Source organism: Polyodon spathula, chromosome 1 (assembly GCF_017654505.1).
Source record: "Polyodon spathula isolate WHYD16114869_AA chromosome 1, ASM1765450v1, whole genome shotgun sequence".
Lineage (NCBI taxonomy): Eukaryota > Metazoa > Chordata > Actinopteri > Acipenseriformes > Polyodontidae > Polyodon > Polyodon spathula.
In genome coordinates this window covers 5,634,963-5,651,768 of record NC_054534.1, presented here as the reverse complement: position 1 = coordinate 5,651,768, position 16,806 = coordinate 5,634,963, and the positions used below count along the sequence as shown (strand labels likewise).

Genomic DNA, 16,806 nt, shown 5'->3' with positions numbered 1-16,806 from the left:
CATTGATTAACCACGGTCCCCTGGAGCGTGGAGAGAACTCAAAAACTCCACCTGGGTCATCATTTTCAAAGATAACAATCTCCCGGCTGGTGAAGCCTGATTTAAGAATCTGGTTTTCAGCATTAGTCCTACAGGGAGAAAAGAAGGTTACTGCAATACAGTAAGCCAATCCCGTCCAGACGTTTTCACTTGCATAAGTATGAGTTTGTTACAGAACACTGGGTTTGTTAAGTAACTGAGCCTCTCAGAGCAGTGAAAGAAACCACTTAACGGCACGCTCAGTTCCGCTCCTCTTGAGCAGCTCAGAGCACTGCAGAGCAGATTACATCGCTTGCCTGAGGAAAAATTATCAATCTGAGCCACTTAGTTACTTAACTGCCCACTGTGTATCACAAACACATTCACGATTGCATCTTGCATTCTCTATATTTCTCCATCTTTTTTTAATAATTGTCTTCATATTTTATTTTAATGTCATCTGACGACACCATAGCTAAACTTCTCACCGTTCTATATGTCAAATTTCTTGACATTACATTTCAGAGACTAAATAAAAGATCCCTTGCTTGGGAAGTGGGAGATCTCAGTTATAATCAATCTGCATTCACATCCATCATTTTGTCTGCCATTGCAATTAGGAACACCGGTCGGTTTTTAGGGGGGGGGGGGGGGGGGGGGGGGGGGGGGGGGTGGGGGGGGTTTTTTTTTTTTTTTTGGGGGGGGGGGGGGGGGGGGTGTTTTTTTTTTTTTTTTGGTTTTTTTTTGTTGTTTTTTTTTTTTTTTTTTTTTTTTTTTTTCGTTTTTTTTTTTTTTTTTTTAAAGCATGTGATCCGATTATGGCTTTCCTTCCTGTTTTTCCTGATCGGACAGTTCTCATTGCTTTGTCACTTAGTCAGTCAAGTTTTGGTTTGAACACTGTGCCTCCATCCTTCTTCAGTACCAAGAAAACTAGAGAGGGATATTCCATTTGATTTGATTCTTGTTAGTCATTAACAGAATACATAAGCAGAAATAGGTTGTGCAGACGTGTTAAAGAACTATATTTGTCTCCCACTCAACAAGGGAGCGTACTCTACTAAACTAGCAGGAGCAGGCACTGATGAGCAGCAGCTGTGTGAACTCCTTCAGCACAGTAGCTGCTTCAGGCCCTCCTCTCCCGACAGGGGTCTCCATTAGGCAGCAGAGACTGGGGCCGGCCTACAGTGGGCGGGGGCGGGGACGGGGGTGTAAAACAGGGAAAATAGAGCATAATTGCTAAATTAAAAACAAAAGAAAGAGAAAAGAATTCCAAACACATCCTTTCAGAAAACTCCCTGCATGCATACAAACTCTGCTGTGTATAGGGAAGTACATAAAGCATGGTGCTAAATTAGGTGTAACCCATAAAGAAAACCCTTTCCCCACCCCACCACCCCCCACCCCAAAGCAGGCACTTCTCAAACAAAGTGTTGTTTCACAGCACACAAAGGCCAAACTTGCTCCACTTACCCAAAGTACACTACAAACCTCTCCGTCTCTACCCTGCAGGCAGAGTGGGAGGGAATGAGAATGCCATTCACCTCAAGGTTCATGAATAACAAAATAGCTTTGGAAAAAAGATGAAATAAGAAAAGCTGTCCGTCTTTTTTTTCTCTCTTTCTCTCGTTCTATTTTTCTGCACCGCAAATAACTATCACTTTATGGGAATCCTACTTGCTAGGTTCTATACTGTGTACAAATACAAGCAAGAGGTTTGTCATTTCCCACTTACAAGAGGTGACCCCATGACCAATCAGGCTGTCAAGGCCTATTCACAAGACTCCTTGCCAACTTCAGTATATGAAGGAGACGATTGCCAAACACCGCACACACACACACACACACACACACACACACACACACACACACACACACACACACGCACTCCCTCTTTTTCTCTGTAAGTGAACTGCTGCAGCTGAGCAAATGCAATTCAACGGCATGAGAAATGTGTTTAACAAAAAAATTAAAAAGGGTTTAGTGGATTGGAGTGAAATAACAGGAACTGGAGACAAAAAAAATGCTAATACTGACAATGCATTGTTACAATTTCCTAAAAGAAAGTGGGAAAACTTCTAACTGGAACCAACAATGTATTTTCCACCATCATGGTCCACTGGACACATTGTGAGACTTTGTTTAACCAAGTAAAATGTAAAACCCCAAACTAAATTAAAAAATCATTTAAAACTGCACATTAATACAGTCCAGTCTTATGCTTTTGTCATTTGATAAACCACCAGACTCTCTTACCGCCCACTAAAAGTGAAGACACAGATTTCATCCAATAAAAACACTCTTGTTATACTTGCTTGATGCCGTTTTTTTTTTTTTTTTTTTTTTTTTTTATTGAGAACGGAAGATGGCGGAATAAAAAGAGAAGAAGAAAAAAATCATTTTGGAACAAACTGAAAATATAACATAGTTAAAAACTATTGTGCTGTACCTGTCCAAAGAGATGCTAAGCGTTTCATTGATCTCTGGGATGTCATCGGCTCGGACGGTAATGTTGATGGAGGAATCGCTCTGACCGGAGAGGAATGTGACGGAGCCATTGAAAGGCCCCAGATCGTCGAGGGTCACGTCTCGCTGGCTGAGCCCCGATGGTCTCAGACTCCAGAACACTACTGCCTGCCCGTCCGTCCCGTCGCGTTGCAAAGCCAGAGAGACCTAAATGCGATCGTGCATCACTTTAGTTTAATCTGTACATTGATTAATACCTACAGTCCGTTATAAAACTGAGACACAGTGATTTCAGGTGCTAAATAAACCAATGTCCTTTAACAGCTTTTTCACAGTAACAGCAAAACATATTCTGACATATTCAAACTACGGCTATTGAAACTGTCTCAACATTTTTTGGAACCCTTGTAGATTTTCAGAGCAAAAGTCACCCCCTAAAAACGATACACCCGCAAAACCCCAGATTTAAAAGATAAATAATTCTTACAATTAACTGATGTATTTCACTCCTTTAACCTCCCCCCTCTAAATCATTTTTATATACAGTACCAGTCAAAAGTTTGAGTACACCTGCTTGAAACCAGGTTTTTTCATGATTATCTATGCTTTTAACTGTATAAACTGGTCTATAAACACTTAATATTTCATTATATGATATGTGTACTTATATAAGCTGATAATCATAAGTGAATTGCATTCAAAAATTTAATTTTTAAATGAAAATGTAAATCTTGTCAATTTCAATGAAATGGTCACCCGAAGCAGGGGATTTCAGCCTGAAGCCCAAGTCAGTTAAAAGTCTGAAATGTGTATAACACGGTGTTAGATCACTGGCCTAAATACAAAAATGTCTTTGTTAGATGTTCTCTAAGTTAACTAGCATGTTAATTATTGTCACTAATTATTGTTGACAGGTGAGGGTCCATGATTACTATATATATAGGTAGCATAGGCACAAATTTGTCATTCCTGAATGTAAGGAAGCAGAAAATGGCAAAATACGCTCAGTTAAGCAAAGAAAAAATACTTTAAGAAATGAAGGTCAATCTTTAAGACTAGTCGCAAGAACTTTGCAAGTGTCTATAACTGCTGTGGCCAAGACCATCAAACGATTTGAAGAAACTGGCACTCATGAGGACTGAACAAGGTCAGGCAGGCCAAGGGTGACCTCAGAATCAGAGAACATGTTCATTCGAGTCACAAGTCTGCGAAACTGGTGATTAACTGCCCCTGAAATACAAGCTCAGCTAAATGCTACTAGAAGTGCAGATGTTTCAACATCAACTGTTCTGAGGAGATTGCGTGAAGCTGGCCTCACTGGAAGAATTGCTGCAAAGAAACCATTGTTAAGAGTGCAGAATAAGAGGAAGAGACTTGCCTGGGCCAAAAAAAACACAGAAACTGGACGTTTGAGGAGTGGAAGTCGGTCTTATGAGTCAAAATTTCAAATATTTGAGTCCAACCGCCGAGTATTTGTAAGACACAGAGAGGGTGAGCGCATGAGTTCTGCATGTGTGGTTCCCACTGTCAAGAATGGAGGAGGCAGTGTCATGGTCTGGGGTTGCTTTGCTGGTGACAGAGTTGGTAATCTTTACCATGGCAAGCTCAACCAGCATGGCTATCATAGCATACTTCAGAGGCATGCCATTCCATCAGGATTATGGCAAGTTGGGCAGTCCTTCATTCTTCAGCACCTCAAAGTTGTGCAAGAACTATCTAGCGAAGAAGGAAAGTGAAGGACAACTCAATCTAATGACCTGGCCTGCCCAGTCTCAAGACCTCAATCCCATAGAACTTGTATGGGACGAACTAGACAGAAGAGTCAAAGCAAAGCTACTCACAAGTGCCCTACATCTCTGGGAACTGCTGTAGAAGAGCTGGGACGACATGTCGGGTGATTTCCTGCTGAAACTTGTTAACCGAACGCCTCGTATTTGTGAGGCTGTTATTAAGGCAAAGGGTGGCTATTTTGAGGAATCCAAGATTTAGAGAAAATTTTCAATTTTCTTGAACATTGCTTTGATACTCCTTATGTTTTGTTTTGTATATTGTAACATGTGTTTTCATTTTCAAATATTTACAGAAACGTATACAACGTAAAACATTGTCAATTATGAAAAACCTAGTTTCCAGCAAGTGTACTCAAACTTTTGACTGGTACTGTACATTAAATGGAGAAGCATTGTAAATAATAATAATGATTCTAATATGTAACAAATGTAATGGTCAGCAATTGAATAGCGCCCTTCTAAGCTCTGTGTGGTTTACCAGATTAGCGGAGGCCGTCTCAGGCTCGAACACCACTAGGGTCTGGTTGCTGGTGAAGCCGATCTCTCCGTTGGCGATGTCTGGAGTGATGATCAGGGATATGTTCAGGACACCCCATAGTCTGGGGCTCACTGGCGGGATGGGTGGCGTGATACTCACCAGTTCCACACTGTCCAGCTAGAACACAGAAGAGAAGAGGAAACGGGGGCGGGTCACAACAACCAAAACTAACATCCCACACGTCGAGCTCGGCCGTCACTCGATTTTCCATTTGCTGGTTATGGCTGAACTCATTATTATTAATGTTATTATTTTGCATTACACAGCATTTTGTGAAGGAACTACAGTGGTCACATCTAGGGCACGAGACAGGAATATTTCAGTTGGACTTTTCCATTTTAAACAGGTAAAATAATTAAAGAGTAAGTAGCTTCAAATTCCCATCATGCTGAGCAGTTGTAATTACACTCACTCAGACACTGTGCTAAGGTGCTTTCACCTGAGTTCAGGAGCGGCTCTTCAGTTCTGACTTGCCTGCCATAGATATGGGACCTAGGTTGGATCACCCAACATGTCTCTATAGTTAGATCCAGAGCCACTGTGCCACAAGTAATGACTTACCACTGTGGAAACAAGTTTCCTTTAGTTTCGTTGTTAACACACTGCTGTGTGCTAGATGGTGCTGGTGCTTGCTTATACAAATACCTTAGATGGCTGACCTAGCTTTCATTACAAGAAAAGACTCTGGCAAACACCTTACAAATTTAAGGGGACATAAAAAAATAAGACCATGTATTTTGAAGCTGCTTTAATTCACTCGGCATGATAAAATATCAAGCTGAGTTAAACTGTAGTTACCAAGCAGCCTTACTCCACTTGGCTGTCCTTCAGGGTCCTCCAGGCTTTACAACAGCAAGTTCATTGGTGGGTGTTTTACATATCTGCGTTTTCCCAAAGTCCCTGGTTTGTGTTGTTTGTTTGTTTTCACATGGCAGCATTAGAACATGGTATTAAACATCCTCTTTGTACCTCTGATTTCCATTAGGGCCCAGTTTATTGTTGTATCCCTTCATCGCAAAAGCAATCTCATGGCTTAAACATGAGCGTAGGGCCAATTACATCCCAAGAAGTGCTTTCATTTACTGTTTGCTGATTGCTGTTGACTGATAGAAGCTGTTTATTTATCCTTCTCAACAAGGCTGATGGAAGCCTGCCAGCAGCTTACTTCAATACAGTACATGGAGATGCTAATGAGAGCCTGCATTTATTAAAGCCATGTATTTGGCTTTATAAGCACAGTCAGGGGGTCGTGGCAATAGAATAGCCTTTACCCTGGCAACGATTCATTTAGAACAGGTTACCCATCAACATAAAAACAACACTGAAATCCCAAGAGAATCATATTGTTGTTATTTATTCTTAATTTATATACACATACCCTCCAACCAGTGTTGAGACAAATCAATTGTTACCCAGTGAACTCCACTCAGATCCCTTTCTTACAGGATATCTTGGTATCCTGGAATAGATAATTGCCACCTCTTCAAATATCTCTAAATGTTTTTAATGAACAAGCCCACTGATGTAATGCTGTTTTTCAATTAGTGCTGGATACATTTGTTTATCAGCTAATTCCAAATTAAAGAATATTCAAATATTAATTTAAACATAATACATTTGAACATGAAAAAGCCATGCTTATCCCATGAGAATGAGGCTTGCAAGCCCTAGAGCATGGGAGCAATGGGGAGTGGACAGAGTCTCTCACCTGTACTACAAAGTGTGCTCCGTTTTGAAGGAAGGCATCGTTTCTTATTGGTAACGTCTCCTGGACCCGGGACTGCTCTGCCGGAAAGATGATGCTGTTTTTCCTGGTGGTGTTCAGGACTCCGTCCTTGGCTCTCCCTGGATTGATCGGCCCGGTGGGAATGTAGAGCGCAGTGTAGTTCAGCCTCACGTCTCCCACGGTGCCCCCCTGGCGGAGGAAGCTGAGGGAGAGGAAGCGACCGGAAGGGTGGCTTTCGATCTTCTGCTCGTCTGAAGGGTGGAATCTCACTAACCCGTAGACATCGTCGCTGTCTTGAATGTAAAACACCATCTGGGCGACATAAAAAGATGATGAGCCATCGTTGGTTAGGCATTCTGTGCGGGCAACAAGATGTCTGTCTCGTGTGAAATTAATATGAGCTCCTTCATTTAATACCTCTTTGTTTTTATTTATTTATTTTTTAAACTGAACATTTTAAATGTAGCCATTAATTGGAAACACAAGTGCAGCACACATCCATGAAATGAATATGGTTTATGAAACAAGGACCAGGACCATTTGGGAGATCTAAAATTTAAAAGTTTAATTGTGTCAGTTAATTAAACTTTCATTCAATGAATCAGTGATAAAGTTCAGAATCTGGAAAATGTTTGAGCAATACAGTCACACACATTTCATTAATGACTTAGAAGTGCTTAGACATACAGACCTCCACAGGCGCATCCACCTCCACTCCCCCCTGTACCGTTCTAGGCAACAGCCTGAACAGGTAGGCCTCTGCCTCCTCCGGAAGGTCGTCACTGGTGATATTAAGCCGAAGTGAGGCTGACATCTGGCCTTCAGCGAATAGGAGGATCCCTGAGGCCGGGGTAAGGTCTGTGGCCACGGAGGACTGGTCGCTGCTGTTCCGTGTTATCGTCCAGTTCACAGACACATTCCCATGGGTCCCACCATTTCTTACAATGGAGATGCTTTCAAACCTTCAGTCATGGAAAAAATAGGCATGGGTGTTTTAGTGAACACCTCTGATAGAATGGTTTGTAAACATGAAAACCATTGGATAATCTGGAATAATGAGGGGTGGTTGTCAAGTTAAAGATGTATATTTATTTTTAACCGTTTTTGAAATACAGCATAACAGGATTTTAACTCAAATGCGGCCACAAAACTTGTGAGCGTTTGCTTTTCATGTAAATGTTTTAACTTATACATTTTTATGTTAGTTAGGGTGTCATACCTAGCGTTTACCTGGCATTAAAAGACACAGTGGGCTAATCCACTTGGCTTTTCACGAAGCAGGCACAGGCGAAAGTGAAGGAGATCGTTATAGACTATAACGATCTCCTTCACTTTCGCCTGTGCCTGCTTCGTTCATGCTGAAAATATAAGGTTTGTAACCTTTAGAAGCTTTTTTACAAAAGGGCTATCCAACTGAAATATGTGTGAATTAGAGTCAGGTTTCATTTTAGCTGCATTCATTTAGTATACAGTAGCAATACTTTTCTGCAGCTGGGAAACCTACCTTGAAGTGAGGTCTTCATCGATGATGAGAGTCTGAGCCAGCAGTGCACTGATGATTGACAGCACTCCATAGGGTTTATCATTGGGTTCGATGGTGACCTGAGCAATGCCGGGGCTGAGCAACACTGCATCTCCCTGCAGCGAGTCCTCCAGTAACACCACCTGAAAGGATTCGGCAATCTCTGGAGTGGCATCGTCGATGATCAGAAACTGCAGCTGCACTTCAGAGACTCGAGGGGGGAAAACGACGGTGCGGTTGGGCTGCAGGTCAACAAAGTCTGATGTAAGCAAAGCGCTGGCCGTGCTGTTGCCCGTGATGATCATATAGCTGATGGAAACCTCCCCCGAGTCTGATCCGATCACTCTGTCCTGCTCGTTTCTTCCTCGGGTCACCGGGACAGTGATGACGCCAGCTGTTTCGGGCACCACAAACACGGACTGGGCGAACTTTACTGGGCTGTCGTTCTTGTTGATTCTGATTCGGACACTGCTGCGGTTGAGGTTGATTACAGCCCCGCCTTCAACGCTGGTCAGCGCAATGGTAAAGATTTCATCATCTTCCGGAATCTGGAACAAATAATAATTACTAATTAAGAATTAATAATTACAAGCTTTTATTCTGACCCTCTGTTTCTACTAAAATATTACCTTTTCCTACAATCTAGCTGTTATATACATTTGATTTTCCACTAGAACAAAAGTGGAGCGGCTCTACAGTTCTGATGGCTTGAGCAGCTTTCTCTCAAGGATGCTGTCATTTTAGAATAGAACTTCAACCACCCATTCGATATATCATTGGTGTTAGGTTCCAATAAAAATCTGCTATATATCGAGGGCCTGGATATAGCGAGAGACCCATAGAAAAACAAATAGGCTAACAAATAAATACAGTACAACCACTTCCTGTGCGTCAGGGTCCAGTATAAAATCTTCTATGTACCTGCTTTTTCTCATTTTTCTTATAAAAACCAGCACTGTTTTAATTCATACTGTAGAGGGTAATTGCTTCCATCAACTTAAGTCTCCAATTAATTTCATGAGTCTTCCTCTCCTTTCTCAAATGCACAAACCCGCTGCATTGAAAGAATCCATTCCCAACACAGGAGGCTTGTTGCCAGGGAGTTGACGTCACTGCCTTGTGACTTTTGCTAGTGCATGGTTGCCATAATTTAACACCTTGTTGGCTAAAATAAAAAAACGCTTCAGCAAGTACCGGAATTTAATTTATCTTTGTGTTATTGTGCAATGCGTGTGGATATGATAACAGTATGATATTAATGCTTTGTTTTTAATTATTTTGCATATTTTTGTTTGTGATGGGCAGTATGAAATAAAACGAACAGTAATTCTAAGTGAAATTGAGCAGTTAGACTGTAAAAATGGGGAGCCAACTCCAGGACCGCGATATATCCGAATCCGCAGTATAGCGAAGGGCTATATAATGAGGGGTGGGTGTAGATCTCACAGTACAACAAGGAATGATTTGAAGATACAGTATGTTGAGAAATGAATTAATGTATTTAGCTTAGAACAAAGAAGAATGGGGGGGGACTTCTTAAAAGGAGCTGAACAATTTAACCATGGCCAATACTTGAAGTTGCACAGCAACCTGGACCATAGGGCACAGTTACAAAGTAAGTGGAGACAGGGTATGGAATGGATTACCTAGCCATGTTGTGCATACTGAATCACTGGGATCTTTTAAGGCTGGTCTTTATAAAGGTCCTAGAACCGAGACAAGTACTGATGAGTGGAAAGGCCTCCCAATAACAATGCAGTCTGTAATCATTGGTAACTCCTGATGCTTTCCTTGGAAAAACAAGTGAACTGCATGCTACCTGGTCGTCCTGTATGAGTAATCTGTACACCACTGTCGCTCTTCCAGGGGGTAGGGTGATGTTTCCTTTGGCTGGGCTCAAGTCCTCCTCGGCTGGGTTGGGGTCTCCAGTGATCTGCCAGGAGGGATGAAATTGGATTTAAAGCTCAGGAGAGGAGGCTGCTGATTTAAAAACCAGCATACTTTTTTGGGGTCATAATTACAATTCATTTCCCCGCAGCTGTGGATGACTCCCTGCATTTCTAGTAGCCTGCCAAGCAGGTTGCAAAAAATATTTAATCAATCAGAAGGATTATTACATGTAACTGGATTATGAGAAATGACAGTGCAGTGCTACTATTAAATAGCATCTGAGAAAGCTAGGGCTTTGTCAACATTCCTATTGCATCTTATTACACATGACACAAGTGAAATATAACAACCTGTCTTTATCTTTAAGAGCAGTTCCTGGGTACAACTATAATTTTTGTGATTTAAAATACATTAGTACGTTGTGTGCAGGGTGTCTTTTATTAAAATCAGAAATAATTTTGCTCAGTTTGAGTTGCACAAAACAAAAAAGAGTCACACTACACTCACAACGCATTAAGCTAAATATAGAAGCATGTTTGAGGACAGCATCTGTAGACAAATCTTTTTTGTAGCTTAACCCATCATGCTTGCTTGGTAGGGTTTGGTAAATGGAATCATTTCGTGGTAAACGTCAGTGCACTAAAATCTTGTTGCCGCGGACGACAAACAATAAAAACAGGATATTCTAAATTGGTTGTTCTCTGTATGGACGAATCCTCCAAACAGAACCCAACAGGAAATCATGATCCAGAACACAAATTGTGCAATTAAGGGGTGAGATAACTCTGTGATACTTACCTCAAAGTTCACGGTCACGCTGCCATAAGTCCCTTTCTCTCTGATTAGACTGAGGGGCACAAATTGGCTGCTACCCCTGGGTTCATTCACCGTGATTAAGGAAGACTGCAAGAGAGGAGAAACCAAATATCAGCAACCAAGCAGCTCAGCATGGATGTGGATTTGGGGTGTATGGTGTGTGTGTGGGGGGGGGGGGGGGGGGGTAGCGAAAACCGTTCCTGTGGAAACGCCCGACTCTCACAGTTAAGCCAATCTGTAAACGGGTCCGGTGATAGTACTACAGTCGCTGGCAACCAAGTAGTTGTTCTACACCAAAACCTTTGAGTGGGCTCCTCAAAAGTATTTTACTTGCAAACTTAAAGTTTAATTAAAATTCATTCACTATTATTATTATTATTATTATTATTATTATTATTACATTATTATTATTATGATAAAATGTAATTCCACAAGTTGCCCGTGGAAAAACAGCAAACAGGCTAAGTCATTTGCCATCTTTCCTACTGACTAAACCTGACAAAAATCGCTTCAATACATTTTTAGCTTATAATGAACTGAACGTGGGGACATAACTGAGCCAGTAAGTGGAATTATGTATTGCCAGATATGACATTTAAAGTAGGCTGCTGTAAGACAACTTAAAAAGTGAACTTACCATGTTGAATGAAATAATCCCAAAGGCATTGTCGTTGGAAAGTATTGTCACAGTGGCAGTATTGGGGGATCCTAATCTCACACCAGGTAAGGCACTCTGAAAAGATAACATCAGGGAATGAAATGCGTGCAGGTGAATTCACCCCCATCGTCATGGGAACTTTACTGACCTTGTCTCCTCTTGAATCAGTGGCGTTTTAGCTATGCCCCACGAGCAGCAGTCACCACTGAAAGCTTTTGATGACCCGACGAATGAAACTTAAATGACAAGCTTTAAAGAGGACTACAGGGTAACAGTGCCTCACAGCTGACTGATGTGATAATGTGGAGGGGCAGTGAAGGGTTGACTTTGTCCGATGTTGCCGTCCCTAATAAATTACCTGTTGTGTATCATAATCATAGTGCAGTCTAAGAGTAGAAGACACGTAGTTTTTTTAAAAGGTGAGAAGGAAGTGTGAAGAAAAAGTGCTTTGAATTTGGAAGCAATTACTGTTTAGCCCTAACCATGCAGTAGTACTGAAAAAAAAAACCTTAGACAAAGATTGGTTAATGTATTTCATGATGTCCTAACCATGGAATGTAAAAATTAAGTGATGTTGCTTGGCTACAGTCAAATTGACACTTACCAATTGCAAAAATAAATACAATATATGTCAGCTTGTGCTACTACTACTACTACTACTACTATTTGAAAACTTGTACTGTGCAAGGGCATTTCAGGGGTCTTTCTCCAATACCAGACTGGAATCAATCTAAACTGTTTTAAAAAAACATAATTAGGAGCTCCCAAGTGGTGCACCCAGTAAAGGCACTCTGTGTAGAGCACAGGACACACCCTGTCACATGGAAGTTGCCAGGCCAAGTCCAGGCTATTCTACTGCCTACCATCAATTGGAGACTGCTAAATTAAAAAAAAAAAAAAAAAAAAAATGAAATGTAATTTGCATTTTTTTAAACCACAATGTTGTTGTCAATTACTTTTAGGTGGTGTTTTTTTTCTTGTCTTTTGTAATTTTCTTTCTCATATTGGCTGTGCTAAAATTGCTTATTGCTGTCACATAAGACCATTATTATACAGTACATATTAAAGAGAAATGAATATGAAAAAACAGTAATAATAAAAAACAATCCTCCAGTCACAAAAGAAACCAAATTAAAGCCCATGTTTTTTCTGCTTCTGACACCTCAGTCTGGTATAGGAAAAATACATCCCTGAAAAGCCCTTCCTTATCCATTAATCACAGTTTGACAACCTGTTAACGACACCATAGCAATCAGAAACTAGATATAAAGCATGCGGTCCCGTTGCAAAATGAAGTTCCCTTTCATTTCATTGTACAGAGAATTTCATTTTGAAAATCTGAATACAGTTTTGAGCCTTGGTATGTCAAAGGTTGCTGCCAACTGATGTCTTCACATGTGGGAAGCTTTCTTCCTACGATGCATATTTCTCTTTAAAAGAGTGCAAAGGAGTTCCTGCAAGGCAAGCGCGTCTGCGAAACAGCTTTGTTCCACACACCCCCATTTATTATTATAGTTTACTCCTCTGTCAGCCTTTCATTACTGGTGTGGTGTATTCAATGCTCACTAAGTTGTCCTTTAACAACATTGCTTCCGGCAGCAGTGGCATAGTCGCACAGTGAAATGCTTTAAGGGAGATGAAAGAACCATACATCAAGAGACCAGAAATGCCTCCGTCCATTCACTGTGTTCTGCAGGCTTTCCATTCACAACTATTAACTTTAACAATGCCTGTATTCTCAGTGATGCTTTATTGTTGGTCTGTTCCACGGTGGCCCTTGTCTAATGTTACAAGCAACAGACCCTTACTGGGGTCCCAGAGAAGCCCTCATTCGATAGATGGTCCTATACCTACCCAACAGAATGGGTAGGTGAGCTGACTTACTGGGGTCCCAGAGGAGCCCTCATTCGATAGATCACTATTATTAACTATTTTTGGCATTGTTTCTTTTGTGCTATTGCTTATAATCAGTTCTAACAGATATAGTCTGTCTACCTGTTTTTTCAGGTCTGTTAGTCTTTCTATGCCATTTTATCTGTCTGTCTGTCTGTCTTTACAGGTCTGTCTCAACAATTGTATGAGACTGCTTTGCTTTTGCAATGCAGTTATTATACAATGTTAAACAAACTTGTTTATAATAACATATAACAAATACCTAAACTAAAGTGTAACCGATATTATTATGCTATTAACACTTTTTAAATATATATCTTTGTTTTTGCTATATCATGGTATAAGAATGCTACAATAAATTAAATACCTAATTGTTACCTAAATTACCTAAATGGTCTTCAATGCTAATGCAGTGAAAATAGAATGAAAACAGTAAAATTGTAATAACAGTTCCATACAGTGGCATGCAAAAGTATTGACCCCCCCTTGGCATTTTTCCTATTTTGTTGCCTTACAACCTGGAATTAAAATGGATTTTTATTAAATCCATTAAGCCCCTAAATAAGATCTGGTGCAACCAATTACCTTCAGAAGTCACATAATTAGTTAAATAAAGTCCACCTGTGTGTAATCTAAGTGTCACATGATCTGTCACATGATCTCAATATATATACACCTGTTCTGAAAGGCCCCAGAGTCTGCAACACCACTAAGCAAGGGGCACCACCAAGCAAGCGGCACCTTGAAGACCTAGAAGCTCTCCAAACAGGTCAGGGACAAAGTTGTGGAGAAGTACAGATCAGGGTTGGGTTATAAAAAAATATCCGAAACTTTGAACATCCCACGGAGCACCATTAAAGCCATTATTAAAAAATGGAAAGAATATGGCACCACAACAAACCTGGCAAGAGAGGGCCGCCCACCAAAACTCACGGACCAGGCAAGGAGGGCATTAATCAGAGAAGCAACAAAGAGACCAAAGATAACCCTGAAGGAGCTGCAAAGCTCCACAGCGGAGATTGGAGTATCTGTCCATAGGACCACTTTAAGCCATACACTCCACAGAGCTGGGCTTTACGGAAGAGTGGCCAGAAAAAAGCCATTGCTTAAAGAAAAAAATAAGCAAACACATTTGGTGTTTGCCAAAAGGTATGTGGGAGACTCCCCAAACATATGGAAGAAGGTACTCTGGTCAGATGAGACTAAAATTGAGCTTTTTGGCCATTAGGAAAACGCTATGTCTGGCACAAACCCAACACCTCTCATCACCCCGAGAACACCATCCCCACAGTGAAGCATGGTGGTGGCAGCATCATGCTGTGGGGATGTTTTTCATCGTCAGGGACTGGGAAACTGGTCAGGATTGAAGGAATGATGGATGGCGCTAAATACAGGGAAATTCTTGAGGGAAACCTGTTTCAGTCTTCCAGAGATTTGAGACTGAGACGGAGGTTCACCTTCCAGCAGGACAATGACCCTAAGCATACTGCTAAAGCAACGCTCAAGTATTTTAAGGGGAAACATTTAAATGTCTTAGAATGGCCCAGTCAAAGCCCAGACCTCAATCCAATTGAGAATCTGTGGTATGACTTAAAGATTGCTGTACACCAGCGGAACCCATCCAACTTGAAGGAGCTGGAGCAGTTTTGCCTTGAAGAATGGGCAAAAATCCCAGTGGCTAGATGTGCCAAGCTTATAGATACATACCCCAAGAGACTTGCAGCTGTAATTGCTGCAAAAGATGGCTCTACAAAGTATTGACTTTGGGGGGGTGAATACTTATGCACGCTCAAGTTTTCTGTTTTTTTTTGTCTTATTTCTTGTTTGTTTCACAATACAAAATATTTTGCATCTTCAAAGTGGTAGGCATGTTGTGTAAATCAAATGATACAAACCCCCAAAAAATCCATTTTAATTCCAGGTTGTAAGGCAACAAAATAGGAAAAATGCCAAGTGGGGTCAATACTTTCGCAAGCCACTGTATTTTGACATACTAATGCTATCTCTGTACATACAGCTAGTAATCTATTGCAGCATTGTATCTGTACAGGACTATATTGTACACTGTGTCACTGTATCAGGATCAATGTGCAATACCTGTTACAAATAAACTGAGTTGCCCTTGCCTGAAATGTCGTGGCCTGCTAATACACAGAAACCATGAAACAGACTATGCTGTTATGAAATCATTGTTAATTTGTTATATCTTTTTGTATTTTTGTCCTGTTGTATTACTTTGTCAGTGGGGTCCCAATGGAAGTGACACATTCAGATGGTAAGTACCCTAATATGTTGATAAAACCAGTGAAAATGCAAAAGAAATGGTAGCTTGCCTGTAGTTTTAGCTGAAATACGAAAGTCTCCTCAGCTTCGGGGAGCTCATCATCCCTGACCGCTATATAAATGGTCCTGTTTGTCTCTGAAGCCAGCAGGAAAGCAGCAGCTGACGTGGCCTCAAAGTCGCCGGTCTCATCTCCCTGAAGCTGAAGTAGAAGATACAAGCTGACTCATCTGTCTTCATGATGTTTTATTTTATGTATCTGTATTATTTTACCTGCAGAACCCATAAAGTCTGAAGCCTTTTTCACAGTTAGATAATAAACTGCAGTTTGATAATGATTAACAACTAGTTAATTGAGAAAGCACTGAAAAGGTTCAAAGAAATAAGAAGCAACATTATTAAACAATGATGAGCAACATTTTCATTGGTCCCAACATTTTCGAGTTCAGCATAGGATAATTTTGTTTGTCAAAAAATTGAATCTGCCACTTCCTGGTGTTTGGTCATTTCTTGTGCTGGCTGTAGGTGAGACTAACCTCCGCAGTTATAACGACAGATAACATACTGCATGTACCCATATTTGTTTTAAGAGTGGCAGGAAGCAACACACGTGACAATAAGTAGTTTAGCTTTCATGCCACCCACACTATCCCACAAGGAATATAAGTGCTCCTTTTATTTTCCCACCAACATGTGCATGCATGGAATGATCCTGCCATGTGTGAAGATGGAATGGCAGCAGGACATCAGGACTGGAGCTTCTCTTTTGATCTCGGGAACGCTCCAGATCAGGAATGGTGTGCAGATGGCTGCTTTAGTAAAACTATGAACAACAACAGATGAGCAGATGTGTGTTTGCTACGGTCAGATCTGAAAAGCGGTACTCCATTCCCAGAACATGTGCAGAAACAGAAGCAGTACTCTGGATCTCTTTCATATACTTAAACAGCGGCTTGGGAAGTCCATTTTCTGGCAGCTGTACCGTTTTGTCTTGTATTACACTGCTGGTGACAGTGGCCTCTCTGCAGGGCTGATCTCTAACACAGACCCTTTCATAACAAAGAAGTTGGACACTCCGCAAGCCATTTCCCACACCTGTGTGGATCAATGCAACCGACTGTAATTCTGCCCATGTGTGGAAACCATGAAATCTTATTTAATGATAATGGCGCTGACCTTTTTCTGTTCAATTACAGATTTAAGTCAATTGC

General features: G+C 41.0%; 1 protein-coding gene across 5 annotated transcripts in view; it reads right to left on the bottom strand.

Annotated features, from left to right (window-relative positions):
• The window catches only part of LOC121313039 (adhesion G-protein coupled receptor V1-like), a 185,786-nt gene that overhangs the window by 148,269 nt on the left and 20,711 nt on the right, over nucleotides 1-16,806 (bottom strand). For all 5 annotated transcript variants that reach the window (XM_041245163.1, XM_041245188.1, XM_041245171.1 and 2 more), the window contains exons 3-12: nucleotides 15,648-15,797; nucleotides 11,401-11,496; nucleotides 10,746-10,850; nucleotides 9,877-9,990; nucleotides 8,040-8,605; nucleotides 7,227-7,497; nucleotides 6,518-6,847; nucleotides 4,750-4,926; nucleotides 2,465-2,688; nucleotides 2-128 (exon numbers count right to left, since the gene is read on the bottom strand). In XM_041245163.1, coding sequence (XP_041101097.1) covers nucleotides 2-128; nucleotides 2,465-2,688; nucleotides 4,750-4,926; nucleotides 6,518-6,847; nucleotides 7,227-7,497; nucleotides 8,040-8,605; nucleotides 9,877-9,990; nucleotides 10,746-10,850; nucleotides 11,401-11,496; nucleotides 15,648-15,797 — 2,160 coding nt within the window. The remainder of the gene's footprint in view (nucleotide 1; nucleotides 129-2,464; nucleotides 2,689-4,749; nucleotides 4,927-6,517; nucleotides 6,848-7,226; nucleotides 7,498-8,039; nucleotides 8,606-9,876; nucleotides 9,991-10,745; nucleotides 10,851-11,400; nucleotides 11,497-15,647; nucleotides 15,798-16,806) is intronic.